This window comes from Aethalodelphis obliquidens, unplaced genomic scaffold (genome assembly GCF_003676395.1).
Source record: "Aethalodelphis obliquidens isolate GAN/ISIS:26980383/991018 unplaced genomic scaffold, ASM367639v1 scaffold136, whole genome shotgun sequence".
Taxonomy (NCBI): Eukaryota; Metazoa; Chordata; class Mammalia; order Artiodactyla; family Delphinidae; genus Aethalodelphis; species Aethalodelphis obliquidens.
This window is the reverse complement of record NW_020838080.1, coordinates 732421-743283: the sequence shown is the minus strand read 5'-3', so window position 1 is coordinate 743283 and position 10863 is coordinate 732421. Positions and strand designations below refer to the sequence as shown.

The following is a 10863-nucleotide window of genomic DNA, read 5'->3' as shown; positions in this document are numbered from 1 at the left end:
AGGAAAGATGGGCTGGAACAACAACAACAACAAACTTTTGGCTAAAGCCATATGAAATGTATCAAGGGACCAATATGTGGAAAGCAGTAGATTTAGGGGGTAACAGATGATTTAACTGCAAAAAAATGCTAAGCAGGAAACATCCTCTAAATATTCCTGTTTATACAGTACATGACACAAAGTAGAAAAATAATGAAAACAGAGCCTCTCTGCAGGATTTAGAGTTCTTTCATATATATTTTAAATATACATGTGCAATACATTAAAATATATAGAGATGTGTGGATATATATTTACATATATATATGTAAATATATATATATATATATATATATATATATATATATATATATATATATCTCACAGAGGGGATATATATGCACACTCACATGTCTGTGCGCATACCCCAACAGGACCCATCTATACGTAAACCAGATGCAGTCCATATCAGGCCAACTTGGACACAAATGAGAGCCCTGACTCAGCAGATTGCAGACTGCAACTGCATTGGCGTAACCGTTCAGTTTCTTCTACCAAGTGTAAGGCCATTTAGAAATACACTGAGAAGAGCTCCTTTGGGTGTGTGGCAGAGCCCAGGGCAGAGCCCAGAGCCTCTGGCAGTGCACAATTTGCCTGAGTAAGGACTGCAGGATTGAGATATGAAGGAGCTATCAAGGAGGAGGGACTTGTGTTGTTTTGGGTCCTGAAACTAATCAGCAAACATCCATAGAATAACTTTAGCTCCAGGAACAATGCACTAGTGTCAGAATCCTTACTTATCTCAGCTTTAAGCAAATTTCAGGCAGAAGCGAAGAGAAGTGTGTGTTGCTACTCATCACCATCCAGCTTGACCCAGAAAACCGGGCACAGCTTTTAGGGGTGGCTAAGTTCAAAGGTCAGTCAGGCAGACTTGTAAGGTAAAAAGAAGTTACTTAAATGGAAGGACTTGAAAGCAACATGAGAGGTGGCAGGTACTGGTTCGGGTTATAAATGTTCCAAGAAGCCAAACCTTGCATGTGGCACCATTTGCAGCGATATCATTAACATTATTAATAATCATCATGACATATTTATATATACAAAAATAGAGCAAAGCAATTCTAGAAGAGGAGGTGAAAGAGAAGGTGAGGGTCTCTGCAGGCCAAATGTCAGTACACTTCAGGGAGATTCAGAACCAACAAAGACTGAGTGGCACGTATTCCTATAGTATATAGCCGACAAGGGGACGTGGATGTTCCCTTCTTCTTCCCCCTGCGTATGACTATACATTTCTCCCCACCTTTCCACCCTGTAATACATACCCATGCACACTTTAAAAGAGATGATGATATAAAGCTAGAGTCTGGAGCACCTTGATTTCAAGCAAGTGCCCTCAATCTTTGAATTCTGTAGTGAATTTTGGATTCACTTACAGAGGGAAACTGTATCTAATTCTTGCATCTTTCAGCAGCAGTCCTTGGGAGGCTGCTATCACCACTGCAGCCTTTTCCCATTGAAGGGGATTCACAGCACAAGCTCTTGGTATTTCGTAAGAGAGAAGTCAGTTCTCTGCATTATACATCTTCCATCTCAGTTTTCCACTGTTGCTGAAATTTAGGTTCTCAGGCAACTGCCACTGCAGACAAAGCCAGGAGCAAGCACAGTGTGTAGCAAAGGGTAGGTGCAATGGCGAAGATACAGCTTGATTAGGGCTTCCTTAAGCTTTTCTTTTGCACACTTGAGCTTCTACAAGGTGACAGAGCCAAAGGTGATGTCCACTGGGGGCAGCCTTGACACCTGAAAGTTAGCTACCCACTGTGCCCCACATAAAGACCACCACACTAGCTTGGCATGATTCCTGAAAATTGAATGGGAATGGCTTTCTGTCATTGTTAATAGAGAATACTGAACCAAGAGTCACAAGACCTGTATGCCAGGCCCAACTCTATTAACTCAGTGTGTAGCCTTGGACAGATCCCTTCCTATTTCCAGGCCTCAGTTTTCCCATCTGTAAAATAAGGGCATTGAACTAGATTAACAGTCAAGATCCTTCCAGCTCTGAAGTTCTATGGCTTTTTATGTCCATTGTTAAGGCCTGAGCCATGCAGTCTCAGGCAGTTCGCTTCTAAGAGCAGACCTGTAACATCCTTTGCTTTGTTCACTTAGCTGTAAAGCACGCCTGCCTCTGGCACGTGGGTCAGACATACAAAGTCATGAGCATCCTGATTTACTATCCTACTCAGCAGGCTAGTGGAATCTGTCAGTGCTGTAAGTTGATCATTGGGAAAGGGAGTAAAACTTCAACTAATTAAACCTGGAAATGTAAGATAAGTTTGCCTCATATGCTCATAAACTGGCGAGTGTGGTTATGAGTGCACACACACTATTGCTAGTGATAAGTTCATTACAGTAATCAATTTCCCTCAATAAAAATTAGTAAATAGTATAACAGCAAAGTTTGGCGTCAAAGGAAACACCTACGGAAAAACAGCACTTTTTGATGTGTTAGAGAGAGAAAGAGGGACAGGTAGAAGGAGACAAAGATTAGATCAAACAAGACAGAAATACAGGCAGAGAAAGGATTAGTCTGAGAGAAAGGGAGGGAAGGAGAAGAAAGCAGAGAGAGAGAAAGAAAAGAGAGGAAAAGTAAAAGTAGAGAGGGTGAGAATGGAGTGGGAATGAGAACAGAACAGAGTAATGCAAGAAGAGGAGAAAATGAGAAAAAGACTAAAGACCAGAGGGGCGGTAGACGGAGAAGGGGTCAGATTCCCTGGAATACTGAACACTGTTCCACGTGGACCTGTGAAAACCATCTAAGAAGAAAGCTTCCAAAGGCACTGTGGAAAGCAGAGTGACACTCAGAGCCTGCATCGAGAGGTACTACGTTGGGGAGCCCCTAAACCTCCACGTTGCTGGCTCTGTCAGCCCTCAGTGTCCAAATCTCATGCTTATATATCACCTGAATATGCCATGACAGCCATAAGGGCTGAGATGGTGGGTGTAAAAAGACTGAGGAGGAGTGGGATAGATACTGTGAGAAAGAGCAAGGCATCCTGCACCAGGATGTACTTGACCATTCCCCTGACACTGCAGGAACGAAATTGGTGAGCCCTAACTTTGGCTTGGCTACTTTTCTCCTCCTCCCCTTCTTCAAAGATGAGGCCTATGCTTTATTGATGGGGCCTAGAAGGAGAAAGCACTGGATCCCTCTTGTGGGAAGGTCATACAGACTTCTCCTGGGCCTTGGGGAAGGGCGCGCTACCAGAAGAGATTTTTCTGCACACAGTGTTGGTGTGCCTTTTACAGCGGCAGCCTGGTCGCCTAAGACTATCATAGCCCTGCTGGCACAGATGGAGGCATCCACGGGTAGGCAGGTAGCAGCACAGGCAGGGTAAGAAGAGGGAGATGAGGCTCATGGCTGCCCAGCGGACGAAGCAAGAGCCAGGCCCACAGGAGCAGGGCTCATCAGCGCAGTTGTCTTCATCATCAGTAGAACAGTGGTAGAAGAGGCCCTTAACACAGCAGAGACAAGTGCCATAATCGAGGAGGCTCTCAGCGGAGCAAAGGCAACGCTGGTTGCACAGCCAGAAGGAGGGGAGAGGGCGAGCTGCCGTACAGAGGACACATTTGCAGCGCCCACACTCCTCGCAGATGAAGAGGTGCTCACTGGGGTGCACGGCAGATTGCTCAGCTTCTCCCTTCAGAGCACCATCAGCCTTTGGGTGGGCTCCTGTTCCAGGCTGGGTTCGGATGATGGACTGGCCTGAAGGTGAGGGCGTAATGCTGGCCAAGAGCCTTTGATCAGAGGCAGTGGTGCTATGGGACATTGAGCTGGCAATGCTAGATTGGCTCAGATGCTGAGGCAAGGGCTGCAATTGATGGCACTGGCTGAGACTGCGTGGGAGAGCAGTAGGCATGGTAGCCAGGGACCAATCAGATTTGTGGGTTTGCACGATAAGGGAAGGGCTGGAGAGGGCCTGTTTACAGGGGACTGGAGGACGGTCCACATAATCATTGCTCGCGTGAGTAGAGCGCAGCTGTCCAATAGGCAGGATTTGTTGGAAATCATCTGTCACTGCGGCATCCATTTTGCCTTGATTCTTGAGTTCTGAGTGGTTTGGGGTCAGGGTGGCACTTGTGGTGATAAAGAGCCCTTGTAGTTACATGGATCTTAGGGCGCATCAGAAAATCCTAGGAGAGAGGGAATAGAAACAATGAATGAGAACACACAGGCATGAGTGCTTTGCAGGGAACCAACAAACCTCGGGCCCCATCACCACCACTACCTTAAATCACTTTAGTCTTCATGTTACTCCTCTATTCTGTAATTGACCTCACCTGCTTCTTTACAGGCAAGTCTGGTTATCTCATCCAGACTATAAAGCACATTGGGAGCAAAGATCTGATTATGGATTCCTGTAGTAGCCCATCATACGACTAGGGTCACAGGAGCACTTCGCTCATTAAGAGCTTTGCTAACCAAGAAATCTAGGCCTTCAGCATCAAAATTCTTATAAAAATGGAACCTAATTTCAAATGCAAAGGTCACTTCCTAAAGCAACACTGATGTAAAAGAGAAAGCCCCAAAAGCCTTCCATGAGAAGTTGCATATATACATATACATATATATGTATATATATATATGTATATATATATTCTCACGCAAAATTTTCCTTTCAGTGAAATTTATAAGCATAAATAAACAGATGATAAAGGACAAGCTTGATTCAATGAATACAGGCAAGCAAGCAAGTTGCAGTAATAGCAGAGATATGGCAGAGACACAGATGGCAGAAATTAGGCTATCCGTAGAATAATAGGAAAAAAGGCTTCCCAAGGGGGTAAGAAAGTCAAGACTAATCATCTTGCTGTTCTCCTCATTTTATAAGCTGCTTTAACTTACTGAGGAGGTAATTCTTTCTAAATGGCAGCATGGCTTCAGAATCAAACTTTTGTATACATAGGAATAACCTGGGGATGGGGGAACCACAGAAGATGAGCCCTGAATTATTTCAAATATCACCTATAATTGTACTTTTTACCGCCCTAAGTCAAGTCTATATTGATGGGGTTTATGAGGCAGAATCTGCTTGGACTGCTTTTGTCTGTCTTTACCTTAGACAATAAACTGGCTTTCTTAAAGAGCAGCAGTTTCTATACCAAATTTCAGACAAGTTGAATATCTAGAAAATATATGCTTGTGCCTTCATTGTACCACAATCAGGAAGCGCTCGGTGGTCATTCCCTGAAGCATTTGACTGAGCCTAGTGCTGATAACGGTGACCATGAGGAAAATATTTTTCCAGCAGTAGATTACTGTAGTGCACCACCTGGAAGACTGAACAGCCGAAAGAGGTGTGCCTAAGGAAAGTTAAACAAAAATCTAAGAGTCACCATGGGGGCATTAGGACCTAGGAAACACTAGCATGAATAAAGCATATATTTGAAATCCATCAGACTTCAGGCCTCCTCAAAATAGATCGATTACTCACACTACTGTATGGGATGGAAAGCTTGAATGAGTAACAGAAAGGAACAAGTGAAAGAGGATAGTGCTTGATTAGATTTCCATAAGCAAGCAAACATGACACTGAAATGTGCCCCAAGTTCAACAGCAAGAAAAAAAAAGACGTAGTTCATAAAGGGCTCAGTGGCTAATAACATGACCAGACTCATTGCCTTTCGAGGCTATATCCCCATGCAAACTTATTTAGTTGAATTTACATCTGTTCATTTTTTGAAAAGAAGATTTAATTTAGTTAAAAATAACTTTTCTGGCACATCACATCAAAGAACCAGTTTGACTATAATTTCACTTTTTAGCTACTTGTTTCAGTGTTATTTAATGCAGCACAAGAGAACGCAGATAAAGACTATGGAGATTCTAAGACTCAAACATGTAACCTTTGGCAAATCACTTACTTACTTTGTTTGGGCCTCAGTTCCGGTACCTATATAATTATAGGAATGGACAAGGTGATTTTGAGGGACTCTTCCCTATTATGGTCTGTAATTACATAACTAAACAATTTGACAAAATAATTCTCTTCGTCCATACCTTCTACATCTTCAGCCTTTGAGGGTAAACTGGGCAACATGCCCTTGTTTACTTGGGCATTCAAAAGCAACATGTTTGTCTCTTTTATCTACTTGGACTCACAATCCCCTGAAGCCTTACACCTCTACCTTTGCTGTATCTTTGTTAAGACTCATAGTCCCAGCATTAGAAAGAAACAGGTAGTTTTCATCTGGACACCCAAATAAACAAGGACACATTGTTCAGCTGGCTTGCAGGGTATGTGGATGTAGGAGCTTTGGATTGGGAAGAATCTTTTGATAATTTTATAAGAAATGAATTTATTCCCCATTGATCAGATAAATAATGTGTGGGGCTCTTCAAGTCATCTACACTGTAAAAACAATAACGTACATGCTAGATGCATTTTAGACTCACTGATTTCCCAAAGGAAATTAGATTCAAACAGACTGGAAATTCAAAAGCTCAAGGACTCAAAGGAAGGCATACTAGGTCTTAATGTTACAGGAGATAATCATATGGGATCCCAAGGATGTCACTAGATATCTCAGGGACTTGCCCAGAAGGTTGAAAGCTATGCTTGGAGGAATCTAGGTCATAATACAAATAACTCAGAGGCACGAGGGGCTCCTGTCTTGGCAGCAGAAGGGTATATGGTGTTTAGGTTGAGAAGGCGTATTTGGGTATTGATTAGAGTGCTGCAAGACTGAAGAGTTGAGATGCTTGCATGATTAAATGAGGCTTTGGGCATCAGTCTGGGATGATGAAGTACTACTGTTTTGCTTACAGGTAAGGGGATTAACAGGATGAACTCAGAAGGTTTCTTCCTGCCCTGTAAAATCTTTACTAGAATGGACTGTGGAAGATCTGCAATACGGTGGGCAGTAGGACCTGGGTAAAATCAGGGTGTCGAGTAGGATAAAACAGGATTGAATGACAATAAATTGTTTGCCATTCCGGATGTGCTGACTCCGATCTGGCTAACAGGATGAACTGAAATAGATACTGTAGGGGAAGGTAAGAGGGGAAGAAAAGTTGAGAAACAAATAGACAATCTATGCAGCACATAGATTAGACGAAAAACTACTACTGCAAGCACGTTTATGGTTCAGAAACCCACTCATTAAAGGGCCATTCATTGTGAGCAGCAACAGTAAGAAACTGACTGTGCTGCTGGTGAATTCCATATTCTATTAAGTGAGAGAGAGAATATACATATCATATATTATTAAATAGGAGCCGAGGTGATTACAAGTCTTGGCTGCACGTTGATGGGATCTAGTGATTTCTGTCACGTAGTGCCTGTGCAGCAATGAATGATGCATTGTAAACCCACTCCCATCTCAGTCCCTCTGGCCAGGTGCTCATAGCTTTCTCAACAGTTTTTCTGTAGCCCTGAAATTTGCTATGTTCAACCTAAACAGAAATTTCTTTTCTTATGCCAACTTAGGGACTAGAAAGGTAAATCCATTCAAGAAATGCTGTTTGTTAATGAAAGAAAAATGTATTTTCTCCCTGGAACCTAAAATCTGCCATGTTGAGACTAAAGTTGAAAACTTTCCTATCTAAAGCCCTTCTATGCTAACACCTTAAGAGTGTTCTGATTTTTATGATAAATCCTTCCCGATACAGCATGACTCAATCTTGATTTCAAAGAAGAGGGGAGAAGAGAAGGAGAGCCTGGCTCCTGTTTTCTCCTAGTCCCATGGGTTCAATGCTGTTTTGTACCTTACTGTGTAACGGCTCTGGGGTGTGTTGCTTTCTTCTGTGCTCTGCTGTTATATACACTCGTTCTCAGAATAACTGAAAGCAAACATAGGGGGCATTTCTGCTATGGCTTTATGTGTTTTCTTAGTTCTACTCTTCCAAAGTCTGCTCGCTAAAAATCCCTCTCTGTGCAAGAGCATTTGCATCTCTATCAAAGCACTCCCCCCCTTACAAATACCAAGTTGTATATAGTTTACATTACTAACCTCTCAGCCACTGACTGGGCCTCCGTCCTACCACATACATCTTGTTGGAGCTGCCAGGTTCTCACCACATTTAACTCTTAACTTGTCACTTTGTTACCCTAGTCCTATTCATTACCTTCATAGTTTCATTAAGACTCAACAGCAGTTTATTTCAAACCAGAGAGTCTTGCAGTTTTAAGAGCCTGCGTTTTTAAAGATATAGGTGTTTTAGTAATGAGCAATACAAGGAAAAATTGTAATATCAAATGAATTCACATACTTCTAATCCTGAAGAAAATGCTAGTTGTTCATTTAAGAAGTAGGAATCTTTCTTTAAACCCCAAATCCTTTTATAAGAGACAGGAAACTTAAGTTCTGTGTGACTGTGGGCAAGTGACTTCTGTTCCAGGCCCGTTTCTTCATCTGCAAAATGAGGGGGGTATGAAAGGAAGGTTTTTAAATCCCCTTCTTGTCCTTATGCTCTAAATTTTTATGCTGGGTTTGTTGGTTGCGTTCCTCTGCCTCAAAAGTCTTTCATGAAGAATTGGTGTCCTTTCCTTCAGGTTCCTTACTTCCTCACAACTCAACTTCTCAACTCTGAATCCAAGTCACTCAGATCACTAACTAGATTGTTTCCCAGCTAGAGAGACCTAAAAACAGAACAAAAAAGCCAAAATGTATACAATGTTACAATAAAGTCTTCGAAATGTTTATTTAGAGGTTTAGGGAACAAGATTAATACTTCCTTGTGGATAAAAAGCTAGCCTGTGCCTTCTTTGTATGTATGTACGCAGTTGACTTGTTGGGAACATCACTTAACACCTGGTATATCCAAATTCATGTGATAGCACATTATGTTACAGTGAGGTTTTAATGTACCCAGAAAAGCAACAATGGTTTGCGTTTCAAAATAGATTTTCTGTCTAAGAGTTCAAGGTCTGTTTTCTGTTCATCCAACATGGTTTGCAGCATACAGAGGCGAGTGGTAACTATAATTACACGAATGGAAGGGACTGTGAACCACTTCCCTAGGTCCTATCAGATGTCTATTGGCTAACTAGACATGCTCACAGGTTCTCACTTTTGACAAAATTTCCATATGCCACACAGAGACATGTGCACACACACCCAGGCATGGATCCAGAGATTTCTAAATCATTGCTCTGACTCAATGTAAGTAGGGGGTTATGCCGTGTCAGCTTGCGCCATTTCTACCCAGGGCAAGGTGATGTGATGAAATCTGAACGATGCACAGCCCAGACTTGTGAGCCAATAGCAGACTAGCCGTACACTGACAGGATGCCCGCTGGGCAGCCAGACTGGCCTCAGCACGGGCTCTCCGTACGTTCTCAGCTTGGGTGGTTAGGCTGCGCTATAAGGGGCTTAGGCAAGCACCAAAATTCACTTAAAGGTCAACAGGCTAGAAATTGCATTGACATTTGGCTACAAAAGAGTTATTTTGAAGTTCTCCTTTGATTTAGAAATTTCCGATACGGATAGTTTTCTGCAAGAGCTGATTCATTTAAATCTCAGTTAAACGGTTTTCATTTTATTCTACCCATGCGCTTGCGCTTGTGCGCGTGCACAGACACGCGCGCGCTCTCAAACACACACACACAGACACACACACACACACACACACACACACACACACACGATGACTGGAATGAATGGCAATCTGTGCATTTCATAGAAAGAATTCTGAGGTCTTTAGGAGCTAATCTCTAAGCTTACCTTGAAGAAAGGGCTTATCCATGCTGAGAAAAGCAGAAGAACTAATGCCCCATCTGGCTCAAAGGACCTCTTCTTCTCCTGAGTCTTTAGGTTTCTCCACCTCTCTTCGGAAAGTCTGAATGAAAACTCCTTCACTGGCAGTGGAGCCAGAAACAGAGATAGTTCTGTTTCAGTCTTTCTGACAGCAGAGAAAAGGGAAAGAAAAAAAAAACAAACAAACGGGGTAGGGAGGAGAGTCAGACTTGTAGTGGCAGATACTTTGTATGGATTTTACATGCAGATCTAAACCTTGATGCACGTATTCCCCAAAGAAAGCTCAGCGGGGTAAGTTGTTCACCTCCTCCTCCTCCTCTTCTTTCTCCTCCTCCTTCTCCTATTTCTCCTCCCCCTCCTCCTCCGCCTCTTTCTCCTCCCCCTTCTCCTCCTCCTTCTTTTTCCCCTCCTCCAGCGTTTTCCTTCCCCTTCTCTTCCCCTCCCCCTTCCCTCCTCCCCCCTCCTCCAATCTGACAGATGAACCGAAGCAGCAGAAACTGCAGTTGTAGACACAGGGTATCTCAACAGAGCAATAGATACCGCTAGTGTGTGATTATTTATATAGCTTAGGGTGTGTTGGTATATAATCTGCAGAGAGCGGGCCGCGGTGGTGGGGGGAGGAAGGGGGATGAGATTGCAGTGTGTTCAGCTCAGCTAGCCAGCTGTTTTGTGAATGTAGACGTTTTCTAGAGGTCTTGTGAATGGGTTATAGGGGAGGGAAGGGATTTATTGCTCCTTGTTACAGTCTCTCTTTCTGCCTCTCTTTCTCCCCCCCGCCTCGTTTGCTTTCCCGGAGCTATAGCTCTTAATGCTTGGCTAAGTGGCGTCATCCCGTTGAAATTGAATCGACCCATTAGAACTCCCCATAGGAATCTCTGTATCCGGTCCCTGGGTAATGACTGAAACAGAATTTAAAGAGGAGTGGGGGTGGGGTGGAGAGTAACAATTTTAAGGAGGCCTCATTTAAATATCTCTGCCAATCGCAGTCCTACCAAGCCACTCAGCCCTTGCTGAGTGATTGCAGCTTCAATCAGCTAAAGAGACACCGAGCTTCTCCTTTGTTTAACGGTTTCTCCCTCCTCTTTTCCACAGTCATTCCCATTTTTTCAGCACTAATAATGATTATCC

General features: G+C 43.1%; 1 protein-coding gene across 1 annotated transcript; it reads right to left on the bottom strand.

The window, feature by feature from the left end:
• Positions 1-319: 319 nt before the first annotated feature.
• On the bottom strand, positions 320-10110 carry SPRY3 (sprouty RTK signaling antagonist 3). Its single transcript, XM_027099659.1, has 2 exons — positions 9703-10110; positions 320-4170 (listed from the first exon to the last, which is right to left on the bottom strand). Exon 2 carries the CDS (start codon positions 4065-4067, stop codon positions 3201-3203), a length of 867 nt encoding a protein of 288 aa, XP_026955460.1. The 5' UTR covers positions 4068-4170; positions 9703-10110; the 3' UTR covers positions 320-3200.
• Between the last annotated feature and the right edge of the window lie 753 nt (positions 10111-10863).